Below are 16,402 nucleotides of genomic sequence, written 5' to 3'. Positions count from 1 at the left end.
CTACATTGAAATACTACATTTCAAAAGTCTTTCAGACTAAAACTTCTTTCTTGCCAGAATGTTTTAAATAAAATTTATACAATAACTTTTACAATATTCAAGTATTTACACATTCCTATTATACATCAACTTTAGTTTTACTCGCGAGTAATTGAAAAACATAATACCAAAATAGGTAACAACTCATTTCTCGCCTTTTTGGCGATAAAGGTAGACCTCACATGAGGTAAAACGTCTTGAAATCTGCCACTTGCAGTAAGAATGAAAGATTAACTTAAGTTTGCAAAGTAACATAAAATTTTACTTATCTTTGTGATATTCGGACATTCTTTTCTCTGCCCAGTCCTGGAAGGTAGCTAAGATTCGTGTTTGATTTATCCTCCTTCTTGTGCGGGCTCGGCCTTCAGTGCCTTCCTCTAGGAGCTTTCTTTTCCCTCCAGTTCGATCACCCTTGAATACCTTCTTTTTCGCCTCTGCCTGTGGTCTTGGCCGTTTGATGGCCGCTGGTCTTTTGACCGCTGGCCGCTGGTCAACGACGTGATATTTTTGACTCGTAATGGCTTTTCTGTTAAAAGATTCTTCAGAATGCGCAAAATCCGAATTGGATTTATTTTCGTTACCTCCCACTCAAACAGTGATAGAAAAAGGTCAGTGGGTTGAATTTCATCCATTAGCCAATGTGTCAGAAGGAAGTCCTGTTGAATTTAATGTTTCTGGAAGCGGAGACGAATACTTTGACTTATCACAGACACAACTCTATGTGAAGGTGAAAATTTTAAAAAATGATGGCAAGCCAATCACGGCTGAAAGTAAAGTGGGACCTGTCAATCTCTTTTTACATTCTATGTTTTCTCAAGGGGATAGTAGCTTAAATGAAAGACTCGTTTCCACCAGTAATAACACTTATCCCTACAGAGCCATGATAGAAAAATTACTGAATCATGGATTTGATACAAAAACTTCGCAACTTTCATCAGAATTGTTTTTTAAAGATACAGCAGGACGTATGAATGTTTTTGATATTCAAGATACTCAGCCGAATGAAGGATTCAACTAACGAGCAGAATTGTTTAAACTGAGTGCCTCAGTCGATATGAATGGCCGGTTGCATTTGGATATGTTTCATCAAGAAAGACTTTTGCTGAATATGGTGGATATGAAGATTAAACTCATACGCAGCAAACCCGAATTTTGTTTCCTGGGAGATGGTGAATTTAAAGTCGTACTCGAACATGCTTCTTTGTTTGTAAGAAAAGTGAGAGTTAGCCCTGGTGTTGTGCTAGGACATGCAAAAAGCCTAGAAAAATCAACAGCCAACTATCCCATTCAAAGAGTACTATGCAAAGCCTATTCCATTCCCACTGGAAATATGACTTTTATTCAAGATAACATTTTCATAGGCCAAATGCCTAATCGTATTGTTGTGACTTGCGTCGATAATTATGCCTTCAATGGAAACTATAAAAAGTCTCCTTTTGAATTCAAGCATTATAATATGAACTTTATCGGCGTTTATGTAGATGGTCAACCGGTACCTCATAATCCCCTTCAGCCTAATTTTGAGAAAAACCATTTTATACGAGCTTATCAGAATTTATTTACAAATGCAGACGACCGAGGACTTTACCTTTCAAGATCAGAATTTTCAAAGGGATATTCCTTATTTCGCTTCGACCTGTCACCTGATCTTTGTGATGGCTCTCATTTAAATCTAATTCGACACAGCAACTTAAGATTAGAAATAAAATTTGACAGTCCTTTAGAACAAACTGTTACCTTATTAGTGTATGCTGAATTTGAAAATTTGATAGAAATCAATAAAGCTCGAAATATTCTGTATGATTTTGGAAACTGATGAATTCATCACAGATTCATCAAATCTTATCTCGAGATCCTATTTCTTCGAGATATTATGCGGGTATTTTCCCATCTGACAAAATACCTGTGATTCAAAATTTTCCCTGTGCACTGGTGCTGAATACGGACAAACATGATGAAAGAGGAACTCATTGGCTAGCTGTCTACCTTGCAGATCAACAGGCTCTTGAATTTTTCGACTCTTATGGACTCCCTCCTGAAGTATATGGAGAAGATATCGCATCCTTTGTCATGAAATATCGTCATGTTCGCTGGAACAAGATTTCGCTTCAAAGTTTAACTTCTAATGTCTGTGGACAATATTGTATTTATTTTATTATTAAACGATGTCAAGGACTTTGTATGGAACTCATTGTATCACTGTTAACCGGAAAGAATTATGATTTCCGAATATTTCAATTTGTCAAGAAAAGATATGGTGTAAACATGATTTTTAAGAAATAAAGTTGTTTTAATTTGAAAAATTGTGTCTTGTATTTCTTTTGTGTTGTTTCTACATATATTTAAACAAAACTCGTGTAACAACAATTTAGATAACACATTTTGGGGTATAAAAGGGCTCTCCATACACAGTGTGAGCACAGTCTGTTAAACATCACGAACATGGAAAGACAAAAAATTGTTGTTGTTATTTTAGTTTTGTGGATTTTTTCAAGTATGGCCCTCCTAATTTGGACTCATCTCCAATGGACATCTAAACAAGATTTCAACTGTTTTCAAAATAAAACAACACTTGACATTTATAAAATTTATCAAAAGATTGATTCAATAGGTTTTATCAAGTGCCACGAGTTTTCCAATTTTTATTTAAATCACACACATTGCTGAGAAACAATTTGTGAATGCGTTCAAAGCTCTTTAAATGTTTTCAAAAATCACTGTTTGGAATTTACGAAAAATATTGTGGATTCAAGGAGCGAATATCTTCTGATATCCAATATACTTAAAGGCTGTTTAGAGATTTTCTGTAAAGTTTAAAAGTCAATATTTTCTTGTTCCTGTCATTTACAAAAATGGAACTGCCCAAGTTCGTACATCCTTCTACTTGTCTTCTGAGCGGACCTACCGGTTCGGGTAAAACGGTTTTTGTGAAGAAATTGATAGATCATATAATGTTCCATCCCATGCCGACCAATATTATTTATTGCTACGGAAGTTATCAACCTCTTTTTAATTCCATGAAAAATGTAAATTTTGAAGAAGGATTACCATTTAACCTGCAGACTCTCCAAAATGCTTTAATTATCATAGACGATTTAATGTCTGAATTAGCAAGTGATACTCGCTTAAGGAAACTTTTTACAAAAGGAAGTCATCACCGAAACCTTTCAGTCATTTTTATAACGCAAAATTTTTTTCACCAAGGCAAGGAGATGAGAAATATTCATTTAAATTCCCATTACCTTGTCCTATACAAAAATCCTCGAGATAAAAGTCAAATTATGCATTTAGCTAGACAAATGTTCCCCGGAAAAGTAAAGGCCTTTCAAGAAATTTTTCAGGATGCTACTTCAACTCCATTTAGCTACTTGTTGATTGATTTACGACCTGAAACAAGTGAAACGTTTCGCCTTCGTACAGGTATCTTTCGTGGGGATAAATACTATGTTTATCAGCCTCGTTAATTCATTTCAGTTTGAGACGTCGAATGGCTTATCAGGTTCAGTGTTTCTCCTTGTTTGCTTTGGGAACATTAAAAAACCTGACTCGGAACAGGGAGCTTACTAAAGTTGTGTTCAATAAATGTGGGAAGTAGACAAGATACAGAGGAAGGGTATACGAAACCCTTTATTTTCTCACTATTTACAATGATTTCCGGACTTCGGAATACAGAGACCAACCACTTGTGGTGTGAACGTAAGAATATAAAAATATTAACTAAACTCTAACTTAACTTTGGAATAACAAACAAGGGCCTACGTGGAAGATTGGCCGTATATTAACAGGAAGCCGTATGTAGTACGGAGAACTGTTAACACACCAATATGTTTAAAATTATTACGAGGATTAAACCTCTGGCCTGGAAGGCAACCAGCAACCGAGTAAAAACTGCTAAGGCAAGCGGCCTGCTTCTACTAACTCCTTCCTCTCTCTCGCTTGGCAAAAAGCCACAATTTAAGTACTTGGCGTTCACTAGACAAATTTGCATAAATAAGTTAAAGCTTTTAATTCTGACCGGAAGTGGAAAATAAGAAGTGATAGTAAAGATTTAAAATAAAATAAACGTTAGTAAAACTTAAGATCCTTACAAGCCAGAGTTAATTAGTTTGAAACTGAGGTCTAAAACGACCTTGTTGAAAACTTTTAGCTCTAGAATCTAACGCGAGGCCAATCTTTTACAAACATTTCTCACTAGAAACTAGAAATTTAAAAAAAAATTTGTTTTTACAATATCAGCTCCATGGACAATTACTTTTCATCTGTACTGCATCTAAACAGGAGCTTTTAGTTGAAATCTGGTTCCTTCCAGAGATCTGGAAGGAAAACTAGTTTAATGAAATGTTACACAATCAAATGGCAAGTCACATGAATATTTATATTTCTCCTAACATTCTTATTTCATTCATGACTTTTATTTAATTATGTCTCCCCGTGCTCTCTGACATGTGTTGTAAAAAAAAACACCAAACACGAATGTGTTTATGTATACGTGTTCAACACTGCCGCCTACAATCAAAACACTAACGTGTTAAAATTCAACATAACAAGACCTCGTAACACACCTTATCTTCGTCTCTAAACCCTGAGGTACTATTCTGAAAGTGGCTAACTCTGAAGTGTAGCGTCAGAGAGCCTAACTACATTCATTCAACCTTTAACACATATTCGCAATAATTTTCTCTTTTTTTCAGTCACACGAATAAGTTTAAAAATTTTTGGCATTACTTTCACTTTTACCATATCACAGTATTTCTTAACATTTAAAATAACAGTTCACATTGTATATAAGAACATATTAACATGCCGTTAATTTTACGCAATTTAAAACATACATTAGTAGTACATTGTTAACTTCTATTCTTTTCCAAGCAAGTGCCAATTCTTCTACATTGAAATACTACATTTCAAAAGTCTTTCAGACTAAAACTTCTTTCTTGCCAGAATGTTTTAAATAAAATTTATACAATAACTTTTACAATATTCAAGTATTTACACATTCCTATTATACATCAACTTTAGTTTTACTCGCGAGTAATTGAAAAACATAATACCAAAATAGGTAACAACTCATTTCTCGCCTTTTTGGCGATAAAGGTAGACCTCACATGAGGTAAAACGTCTTGAAATCTGCCACTTGCAGTAAGAATGAAAGATTAACTTAAGTTTGCAAAGTAACATAAAATTTTACTTATCTTTGTGATATTCGGACATTCTTTTCTCTGCCCAGTCCTGGAAGGTAGCTAAGATTCGTGTTTGATTTATCCTCCTTCTTGTGCGGGCTCGGCCTTCAGTGCCTTCCTCTAGGAGCTTTCTTTTCCCTCCAGTTCGATCACCCTTGAATACCTTCTTTTTCGCCTCTGCCTGTGATCTTGGCCGTTTGATGGCCGCTGGTCTTTTGACCGCTGGCCGCTGGTCAACGACGTGATATTTTTGACTCGTAATGGCTTTTCTGTTAAAAGATTCTTCAGAATGCGCAAAATCCGAATTGGATTTATTTTCGTTACCTCCCACTCAAACAGTGATAGAAAAAGGTCAGTGGGTTGAATTTCATCCATTAGCCAATGTGTCAGAAGGAAGTCCTGTTGAATTCAATGTTTCTGGAAGCGGAGACGAATTCTTTGACTTATCACAGACACAACTCTATGTGAAGGTGAAAATTTTAAAAAATGATGGCAAGCCAATCACGACTGAAAGTAAAGTGGGACCTGTCAATCTCTTTTTACATTCTATGTTTTCTCAAGGGGATATTAGCTTAAATGAAAGACTCGTTTCCACCAGTAATAACACTTATCCCTACAGAGCCATGATAGAAAAATTACTGAATCATGGATTTGATACGAAAACTTCGCAACTTTCATCAGAATTGTTTTTTAAAGATACAGCAGGACGTATGAATGTTTTTGATATTCAAGATACTCAGCCGAATGAAGGATTCAACCAACGAGTAGAATTGTTTAAACTGAGTGCCTCAGTCGATATGATTGGCCGGTTGCATTTGGATATGTTTCATCAAGAAAGACTTTTGCTGAATATGGTGGATATGAAGATTAAACTCATACCCAGCAAACCCGAATTTTGTTTCCTGGGAGATGGTGAATTTAAAGTCGTACTCGAACATGCTTCTTTGTTTGTAAGAAAAGTGAGAGTTAGCCCTGGTGTTGTGCTAGGACATGCAAAAAGCCTAGAAAAATCAACAGCCAAATATCCCATTCAAAGAGTACTATGCAAAGCCTATTCCATTCCCACTGGAAATATGACTTTTATTCAAGATAACATTTTCATAGGCCAAATGCCTAATCGTATTGTTGTGACTTGCGTCGATAATTATGCCTTCAATGGAAACTATAAAAAGTCTCCTTTTTAATTCAAGCATTATAATATGAACTTTATCGGCGTTTATGTAGATGGTCAACCGGTACCTCATAATCCTCTTCAGCCTAATTTTGAGAAAAACCATTTTATACGAGCTTATCAGAATTTATTTACAAATGCAGACGACCGAGGACTTTACCTTTCAAGATCAGAATTTTCAAAGGGATATTCCTTATTTCGCTTCGACCTGTCACCTGATCTTTGTGATGGCTCTCATTTAAATCTAATTCGACACAGCAACTTAAGATTAGAAATAAAATTTGACAGTCCTTTAGAACAAACTGTTACCTTATTAGTGTATGCTGAATTTGAAAATTTGATAGAAATCAATAAAGCTCGAAATATTCTGTATGATTTTGGAAACTGATGAATTCATCACAGATTCATCAAATCTTATCTCGAGATCCTATTTCTTCGAGATATTATGCGGGTATTTTCCCATCTGACAAAATACCTGTGATTCAAAATTTTCCCTGTGCACTGGTGCTGAATACGGACAAACATGATGAAAGAGGAACTCATTGGCTAGCTGTCTACCTTGCAGATCAACAGGCTCTTGAATTTTTCGACTCTTATGGACTCCCTCCTGAAGTATATGGAGAAGATATCGCATCCTTTGTCATGAAATATCGTCATGTTCGCTGGAACAAGATTTCGCTTCAAAGTTTAACTTCTAATGTCTGTGGACAATATTGTATTTATTTTATTATTAAACGATGTCAAGGACTTTGTATGGAACTCATTGTATCACTGTTAACCGGAAAGAATTATGATTTCCGAATATTTCAATTTGTCAAGAAAAGATATGGTGTAAACATGATTTTTAAGAAATAAAGTTGTTTTAATTTGAAAAATTGTGTCTTGTATTTCTTTTGTGTTGTTTCTACATATATTTAAACAAAACTCGTGTAACAACAATTTAGATAACACATTTTGGGGTATAAAAGGGCTCTCCATACACAGTGTGAGCACAGTCTGTTAAACATCACGAACATGGAAAGACAAAAAATTGTTGTTGTTATTTTAGTTTTGTGGATTTTTTCAAGTATGGCCCTCCTAATTTGGACTCATCTCCAATGGACATCTAAACAAGATTTCAACTGTTTTCAAAATAAAACAACACTTGACATTTATAAAATTTATCAAAAGATTGATTCAATAGGTTTTATCAAGTGCCACGAGTTTTCCAATTTTTATTTAAATCACACACATTGCTGAGAAACAATTTGTGAATGCGTTCAAAGCTCTTTAAATGTTTTCAAAAATCACTGTTTGGAATTTACGAAAAATATTGTGGATTCAAGGAGCGAATGTCTTCTGATATCCAATATACTTAAAGGCTGTTTAGAGATTTTCTGTAAAGTTTAAAAGTCAATATTTTCTTGTTCCTGTCATTTACAAAAATGGAACTGCCCAAGTTCGTACATCCTTCTACTTGTCTTCTGAGCGGACCTACCGGTTCGGGTAAAACGGTTTTTGTGAAGAAATTGATAGATCATATAATGTTCCATCCCATGCCGACCAATATTATTTATTGCTACGGAAGTTATCAACCTCTTTTTAATTCCATGAAAAATGTAAATTTTGAAGAAGGATTACCATTTAACCTGCAGACTCTCCAAAATGCTTTAATTATCATAGACGATTTAATGTCTGAATTAGCAAGTGATACTCGCTTAAGGAAACTTTTTACAAAAGGAAGTCATCACCGAAACCTTTCAGTCATTTTTATAACGCAAAATTTTTTTCACCAAGGCAAGGAGATGAGAAATATTCATTTAAATTCCCATTACCTTGTCCTATACAAAAATCCTCGAGATAAAAGTCAAATTATGCATTTAGCTAGACAAATGTTCCCCGGAAAAGTAAAGGCCTTTCAAGAAATTTTTCAGGATGCTACTTCAACTCCATTTAGCTACTTGTTGATTGATTTACGACCTGAAACAAGTGAAACGTTTCGCCTTCGTACAGGTATCTTTCCTGGGGATAAATACTATGTTTATCAGCCTCGTTAATTCGTTTCAGTTTGAGACGTCGAATGGCTTATCAGGTTCAGTGTTTCTCCTTGTTTGCTTTGGGAACATTCAAAAACCTGACTCGGAACAGGGAGCTTACTAAAGTTGTGTTCAATAAATGTGGGAAGTAGACAAGATACAGAGGAAGGGTATACGAAACCCTTTATTTTCTCACTATTTACAATGATTTCCGGACTTCGGAATACAGAGACCAACCACTTGTGGTGTGAACGTAAGAATATAAAAATATTAACTAAACTCTAACTTAACTTTGGAATAACAAACAAGGGCCTACGTGGAAGATTGGCCGTATATTAACAGGAAGCCGTATGTAGTACGGAGAACTGTTAACACACCAATATGTTTAAAATTATTACGAGGATTAAACCTCTGGCCTGGAAGGCAACCAGCAACCGAGTAAAAACTGCTAAGGCAAGCGGCCTGCTTCTACTAACTCCTTCCTCTCTCTCGCTTGGCAAAAAGCCACAATTTAAGTACTTGGCGTTCACTAGACAAATTTGCATAAATAAGTTAAAGCTTTTAATTCTGACCGGAAGTGGAAAATAAGAAGTGATAGTAAAGATTTAAAATAAAATAAACGTTAGTAAAACTTAAGATCCTTACAAGCCAGAGTTAATTAGTTTGAAACTGAGGTCTAAAACGACCTTGTTGAAAACTTTTAGCTCTAGAATCTAACGCGAGGCCAATCTTTTACAAACATTTCTCACTAGAAACTAGAAATTTAAAAAAAAATTTGTTTTTACAATATCAGCTCCATGGACAATTACTTTTCATCTGTACTGCATCTAAACAGGAGCTTTTAGTTGAAATCTGGTTCCTTCCAGAGATCTGGAAGGAAAACTAGTTTAATGAAATGTTACACAATCAAATGGCAAGTCACATGAATATTTATATTTCTCCTAACATTCTTATTTCATTCATGACTTTTATTTAATTATCTCTCCCCGTGCTCTCTGACATGTGTTGTAAAAAAAAACACCAAACACGAATGTGTTTATGTATACGTGTTCAACACTGCCGCCTACAATCAAAACACTAACGTGTTAAAATTCAACATAACAAGACCTCGTAACACACCTTATCTTCGTCTCTAAACCCTGAGGTACTATTCTGAAAGTGGCTAACTCTGAAGTGTAGCGTCAGAGAGCCTAACTACATTCATTCAACCTTTAACACATATTCGCAATAATTTTCTCTTTTTTTCAGTCACACGAATAAGTTTAAAAATTTTTGGCATTACTTTCACTTTTACCATATCACAGTATTTCTTAACATTTAAAATAACAGTTCACATTGTATATAAGAACATATTAACATGCCGTTAATTTTACGCAATTTAAAACATACATTAGTAGTACATTGTTAACTTCTATTCTTTTCCAAGCAAGTGCCAATTCTTCTACATTGAAATACTACATTTCAAAAGTCTTTCAGACTAAAACTTCTTTCTTGCCAGAATGTTTTAAATAAAATTTATACAATAACTTTTACAATATTCAAGTATTTACACATTCCTATTATACATCAACTTTAGTTTTACTCGCGAGTAATTGAAAAACATAATACCAAAATAGGTAACAACTCATTTCTCGCCTTTTTGGCGATAAAGGTAGACCTCACATGAGGTAAAACGTCTTGAAATCTGCCACTTGCAGTAAGAATGAAAGATTAACTTAAGTTTGCAAAGTAACATAAAATTTTACTTATCTTTGTGATATTCGGACATTCTTTTCTCTGCCCAGTCCTGGAAGGTAGCTAAGATTCGTGTTTGATTTATCCTCCTTCTTGTGCGGGCTCGGCCTTCAGTGCCTTCCTCTAGGAGCTTTCTTTTCCCTCCAGTTCGATCACCCTTGAATACCTTCTTTTTCGCCTCTGCCTGTGATCTTGGCCGTTTGATGGCCGCTGGTCTTTTGACCGCTGGCCGCTGGTCAACGACGTGATATTTTTGACTCGTAATGGCTTTTCTGTTAAAAGATTCTTCAGAATGCGCAAAATCCGAATTGGATTTATTTTCGTTACCTCCCACTCAAACAGTGATAGAAAAAGGTCAGTGGGTTGAATTTCATCCATTAGCCAATGTGTCAGAAGGAAGTCCTGTTGAATTCAATGTTTCTGGAAGCGGAGACGAATACTTTGACTTATCACAGACACAACTCTATGTGAAGGTGAAAATTTTAAAAAATGATGGCAAGCCAATCACGACTGAAAGTAAAGTGGGACCTGTCAATCTCTTTTTACATTCTATGTTTTCTCAAGGGGATATTAGCTTAAATGAAAGACTCGTTTCCACCAGTAATAACACTTATCCCTACAGAGCCATGATAGAAAAATTACTGAATCATGGATTTGATACGAAAACTTCGCAACTTTCATCAGAATTGTTTTTTAAAGATACAGCAGGACGTATGAATGTTTTTGATATTCAAGATACTCAGCCGAATGAAGGATTCAACCAACGAGTAGAATTGTTTAAACTGAGTGCCTCAGTCGATATGATTGGCCGGTTGCATTTGGATATGTTTCATCAAGAAAGACTTTTGCTGAATATGGTGGATATGAAGATTAAACTCATACCCAGCAAACCCGAATTTTGTTTCCTGGGAGATGGTGAATTTAAAGTCGTACTCGAACATGCTTCTTTGTTTGTAAGAAAAGTGAGAGTTAGCCCTGGTGTTGTGCTAGGACATGCAAAAAGCCTAGAAAAATCAACAGCCAAATATCCCATTCAAAGAGTACTATGCAAAGCCTATTCCATTCCCACTGGAAATATGACTTTTATTCAAGATAACATTTTCATAGGCCAAATGCCTAATCGTATTGTTGTGACTTGCGTCGATAATTATGCCTTCAATGGAAACTATAAAAAGTCTCCTTTTGAATTCAAGCATTATAATATGAACTTTATCGGCGTTTATGTAGATGGTCAACCGGTACCTCATAATCCTCTTCAGCCTAATTTTGAGAAAAACCATTTTATACGAGCTTATCAGAATTTATTTACAAATGCAGACGACCGAGGACTTTACCTTTCAAGATCAGAATTTTCAAAGGGATATTCCTTATTTCGCTTCGACCTGTCACCTGATCTTTGTGATGGCTCTCATTTAAATCTAATTCGACACAGCAACTTAAGATTAGAAATAAAATTTGACAGTCCTTTAGAACAAACTGTTACCTTATTAGTGTATGCTGAATTTGAAAATTTGATAGAAATCAATAAAGCTCGAAATATTCTGTATGATTTTGGAAACTGATGAATTCATCACAGATTCATCAAATCTTATCTCGAGATCCTATTTCTTCGAGATATTATGCGGGTATTTTCCCATCTGACAAAATACCTGTGATTCAAAATTTTCCCTGTGCACTGGTGCTGAATACGGACAAACATGATGAAAGAGGAACTCATTGGCTAGCTGTCTACCTTGCAGATCAACAGGCTCTTGAATTTTTCGACTCTTATGGACTCCCTCCTGAAGTATATGGAGAAGATATCGCATCCTTTGTCATGAAATATCGTCATGTTCGCTGGAACAAGATTTCGCTTCAAAGTTTAACTTCTAATGTCTGTGGACAATATTGTATTTATTTTATTATTAAACGATGTCAAGGACTTTGTATGGAACTCATTGTATCACTGTTAACCGGAAAGAATTATGATTTCCGAATATTTCAATTTGTCAAGAAAAGATATGGTGTAAACATGATTTTTAAGAAATAAAGTTGTTTTAATTTGAAAAATTGTGTCTTGTATTTCTTTTGTGTTGTTTCTACATATATTTAAACAAAACTCGTGTAACAACAATTTAGATAACACATTTTGGGGTATAAAAGGGCTCTCCATACACAGTGTGAGCACAGTCTGTTAAACATCACGAACATGGAAAGACAAAAAATTGTTGTTGTTATTTTAGTTTTGTGGATTTTTTCAAGTATGGCCCTCCTAATTTGGACTCATCTCCAATGGACATCTAAACAAGATTTCAACTGTTTTCAAAATAAAACAACACTTGACATTTATAAAATTTATCAAAAGATTGATTCAATAGGTTTTATCAAGTGCCACGAGTTTTCCAATTTTTATTTAAATCACACACATTGCTGAGAAACAATTTGTGAATGCGTTCAAAGCTCTTTAAATGTTTTCAAAAATCACTGTTTGGAATTTACGAAAAATATTGTGGATTCAAGGAGCGAATGTCTTCTGATATCCAATATACTTAAAGGCTGTTTAGAGATTTTCTGTAAAGTTTAAAAGTCAATATTTTCTTGTTCCTGTCATTTACAAAAATGGAACTGCCCAAGTTCGTACATCCTTCTACTTGTCTTCTGAGCGGACCTACCGGTTCGGGTAAAACGGTTTTTGTGAAGAAATTGATAGATCATATAATGTTCCATCCCATGCCGACCAATATTATTTATTGCTACGGAAGTTATCAACCTCTTTTTAATTCCATGAAAAATGTAAATTTTGAAGAAGGATTACCATTTAACCTGCAGACTCTCCAAAATGCTTTAATTATCATAGACGATTTAATGTCTGAATTAGCAAGTGATACTCGCTTAAGGAAACTTTTTACAAAAGGAAGTCATCACCGAAACCTTTCAGTCATTTTTATAACGCAAAATTTTTTTCACCAAGGCAAGGAGATGAGAAATATTCATTTAAATTCCCATTACCTTGTCCTATACAAAAATCCTCGAGATAAAAGTCAAATTATGCATTTAGCTAGACAAATGTTCCCCGGAAAAGTAAAGGCCTTTCAAGAAATTTTTCAGGATGCTACTTCAACTCCATTTAGCTACTTGTTGATTGATTTACGACCTGAAACAAGTGAAACGTTTCGCCTTCGTACAGGTATCTTTCCTGGGGATAAATACTATGTTTATCAGCCTCGTTAATTCGTTTCAGTTTGAGACGTCGAATGGCTTATCAGGTTCAGTGTTTCTCCTTGTTTGCTTTGGGAACATTCAAAAACCTGACTCGGAACAGGGAGCTTACTAAAGTTGTGTTCAATAAATGTGGGAAGTAGACAAGATACAGAGGAAGGGTATACGAAACCCTTTATTTTCTCACTATTTACAATGATTTCCGGACTTCGGAATACAGAGACCAACCACTTGTGGTGTGAACGTAAGAATATAAAAATATTAACTAAACTCTAACTTAACTTTGGAATAACAAACAAGGGCCTACGTGGAAGATTGGCCGTATATTAACAGGAAGCCGTATGTAGTACGGAGAACTGTTAACACTACAATACGTTTAAAATTATTACGAGGATTAAACCTCTGGCCTGGAAGGCAACCAGCAACCGAGTAAAAACTGCTAAGGCAAGCGGCCTGCTTCTACTAACTCCTTCCTCTCTCGCGCTTGGCAAAAAGCCACAATTTAAGTACTTGGCGTTCGCCAGACAAATTTGCATAAATAAGTTAAAGCTTTTAATTCTGACCGGAAGTGGAAAATAAGAAGTGATAGTAAAGATTTAAAATAAAATAAACGTTAGTAAAACTTAAGATCCTTACAAGCCAGAGTTAATTAGTTTGAAACTGAGGTCTAAAACGACCTTGTTGAAAACTTTTAGCTCTAGAATCTAACGCGAGGCCAATCTTTTACAAACATTTCTCACTAGAAACTAGAAATTTAAAAAAAAATTTGTTTTTACAATATCAGCTCCATGGACAATTACTTTTCATCTGTACTGCATCTAAACAGGAGCTTTTAGTTGAAATCTGGTTCCTTCCAGAGATCTGGAAGGAAAACTAGTTTAATGAAATGTTACACAATTAAATGGCAAGTCACATGAATATTTATATTTCTCCTAACATTCTTATTTCATTCATGACTTTTATTTAATTATCTCTCCCCGTGCTCTCTGACATGTGTTGTAAAAGAAAACACCAAACACGAATGTGTTTATGTATACGTGTTCAACACTGCCGCCTACAATCAAAACACTAACGTGTTAAAATTCAACATAACAAGACCTCGTAACACACCTTATCTTCGTCTCTAAGCCCTGAGGTACTATTCTGAAAGTGGCTAACTCTGAAGTGTAGCGTCAGAGAGCCTAACTACATTCATTCAACCTTTAACACATATTCGCAATAATTTTCTCTTTTTTTCAGTCACACAAATAAGTTTAAAAATTTTTGGCATTACTTTCACTTTTACCATATCACAGTATTTCTTAACATTTAAAATAACAGTTCACATTGTATATAAGAACATATTAACATGCCGTTAATTTTACGCAATTTAAAACATACATTAGTAGTACATTGTTAACTTCTATTCTTTTCCAAGCAAGTGCCAATTCTTCTACATTGAAATACTACATTTCAAAAGTCTTTCAGACTAAAACTTCTTTCTTGCCAGAATGTTTTAAATAAAATTTATACAATAACTTTTACAATGTTCAAGTATTTACACATTCCTATTATACATCAACTTTAGTTTTACTCGCGAGTAATTGAAAAACATAATACCAAAATAGGTAACAACTCATTTCTCGCCTTTTTGGCGATAAAGGTAGACCTCACATGAGGTAAAACGTCTTGAAATCTGCCACTTGCAGTAAGAATGAAAGATTAACTTAAGTTTGCAAAGTAACATAAAATTTTACTTATCTTTGTGATATTCGGACATTCTTTTCTCTGCCCAGTCCTGGAAGGTAGCTAAGATTCGTGTTTGATTTATCCTCCTTCTTGTGCGGGCTCGGCCTTCAGTGCCTTCCTCTAGGAGCTTTCTTTTCCCTCCAGTTCGATCACCCTTGAATACCTTCTTTTTCGCCTCTGCCTGTGGTCTTGGCCGTTTGATGGCCGCTGGTCTTTTGACCGCTGGTCAACGACGTGATATTTTTGACTCGTAATGGCTTTTCTGTTAAAAGATTCTTCAGAATGCGCAAAATCCGAATTGGATTTATTTTCGTTACCTCCCACTCAAACAGTGATAGAAAAAGGTCAGTGGGTTGAATTTCATCCATTAGCCAATGTGTCAGAAGGAAGTCCTGTTGAATTCAATGTTTCTGGAAGCGGAGACGAATACTTTGACTTATCACAGACACAACTCTATGTGAAGGTGAAAATTTTAAAAAATGATGGCAAGCCAATCACGGCTGAAAGTAAAGTGGGACCTGTCAATCTCTTTTTACATTCTATGTTTTCTCAAGGGGATATTAGCTTAAATGAAAGACTCGTTTCCACCAGTAATAACACTTATCCCTACAGAGCCATGATAGAAAAATTACTGAATCATGGATTTGATACGAAAACTTCGCAACTTTCATCAGAATTGTTTTTTAAAGATACAGCAGGACGTATGAATGTTTTTGATATTCAAGATACTCAGCCGAATGAAGGATTCAACCAACGAGTAGAATTGTTTAAACTGAGTGCCTCAGTCGATATGATTGGCCGGTTGCATTTGGATATGTTTCATCAAGAAAGACTTTTGCTGAATATGGTGGATATGAAGATTAAACTCATACCCAGCAAACCCGAATTTTGTTTCCTGGGAGATGGTGAATTTAAAGTCGTACTCGAACATGCTTCTTTGTTTGTAAGAAAAGTGAGAGTTAGCCCTGGTGTTGTGCTTAGGACATGCAAAAAGCCTAGAAAAATCAACAGCCAAATATCCCATTCAAAGAGTACTATGCAAAGCCTATTCCATTCCCACTGGAAATATGACTTTTATTCAAGATAACATTTTCATAGGCCAAATGCCTAATCGTATTGTTGTGACTTGCGTCGATAATTATGCCTTCAATGGAAACTATAAAAAGTCTCCTTTTGAATTCAAGCATTATAATATGAACTTTATCGGCGTTTATGTAGATGGTCAACCGGTACCTCATAATCCTCTTCAGCCTAATTTTGAGAAAAACCATTTTATACGAGCTTATCAGAATTTATTTACAAATGCAGACGACCGAGGACTTTACCTTTCAAGATCA

At 35.1% G+C, this 16,402-nt stretch overlaps 4 protein-coding genes across 4 annotated transcripts; all 4 read left to right on the top strand.

The window, feature by feature from the left end:
• Positions 1 to 1,093: 1,093 nt before the first annotated feature.
• On the top strand, positions 1,094 to 1,855 carry LOC146993301 (uncharacterized protein F54H12.2-like). Its single transcript, XM_085808196.1, has one exon. The coding sequence runs from the start codon at positions 1,094 to 1,096 to the stop codon at positions 1,853 to 1,855; it is 762 nt and encodes a 253-aa protein (XP_085664322.1).
• Positions 1,856 to 5,479: 3,624 nt separating this feature from the next.
• On the top strand, positions 5,480 to 6,403 carry LOC146993300 (uncharacterized protein F54H12.2-like). The gene has a single exon (XM_085808194.1). It carries the CDS (start codon positions 5,480 to 5,482, stop codon positions 6,401 to 6,403), a length of 924 nt encoding a protein of 307 aa, XP_085664320.1.
• A 3,999-nt stretch (positions 6,404 to 10,402) lies between these two features.
• On the top strand, positions 10,403 to 11,701 carry LOC146993299 (uncharacterized protein F54H12.2-like). Its single transcript, XM_085808193.1, has one exon. The coding sequence runs from the start codon at positions 10,403 to 10,405 to the stop codon at positions 11,699 to 11,701; it is 1,299 nt and encodes a 432-aa protein (XP_085664319.1).
• A 3,617-nt stretch (positions 11,702 to 15,318) lies between these two features.
• On the top strand, positions 15,319 to 16,152 carry LOC146993298 (uncharacterized protein F54H12.2-like). The gene has a single exon (XM_085808192.1). It carries the CDS (start codon positions 15,319 to 15,321, stop codon positions 16,150 to 16,152), a length of 834 nt encoding a protein of 277 aa, XP_085664318.1.
• The last annotated feature ends 250 nt before the right edge of the window (positions 16,153 to 16,402 follow it).

This window comes from Stegodyphus dumicola, chromosome X1 (genome assembly GCF_044657685.1).
Source record: "Stegodyphus dumicola isolate Sdum_Otavi_A_Nest chromosome X1, ASM4465768v1".
Lineage (NCBI taxonomy): Eukaryota > Metazoa > Arthropoda > Arachnida > Araneae > Eresidae > Stegodyphus > Stegodyphus dumicola.
This window is presented reverse-complemented; position numbering and strand designations above follow the sequence as displayed.

What these genes read in the sequence shown, in the direction of transcription:
- LOC146993299 (XM_085808193.1), top strand. Translation starts at nt 10,403, where the DNA reads ATGGCTTTTCTGTTAAAAGATTCTTCAGAATGCGCAAAATCCGAATTG.
- LOC146993298 (XM_085808192.1), top strand. Translation starts at nt 15,319, where the DNA reads ATGGCTTTTCTGTTAAAAGATTCTTCAGAATGCGCAAAATCCGAATTG.
- LOC146993301 (XM_085808196.1), top strand. Translation starts at nt 1,094, where the DNA reads ATGAATGGCCGGTTGCATTTGGATATGTTTCATCAAGAAAGACTTTTG.
- LOC146993300 (XM_085808194.1), top strand. Translation starts at nt 5,480, where the DNA reads ATGGCTTTTCTGTTAAAAGATTCTTCAGAATGCGCAAAATCCGAATTG.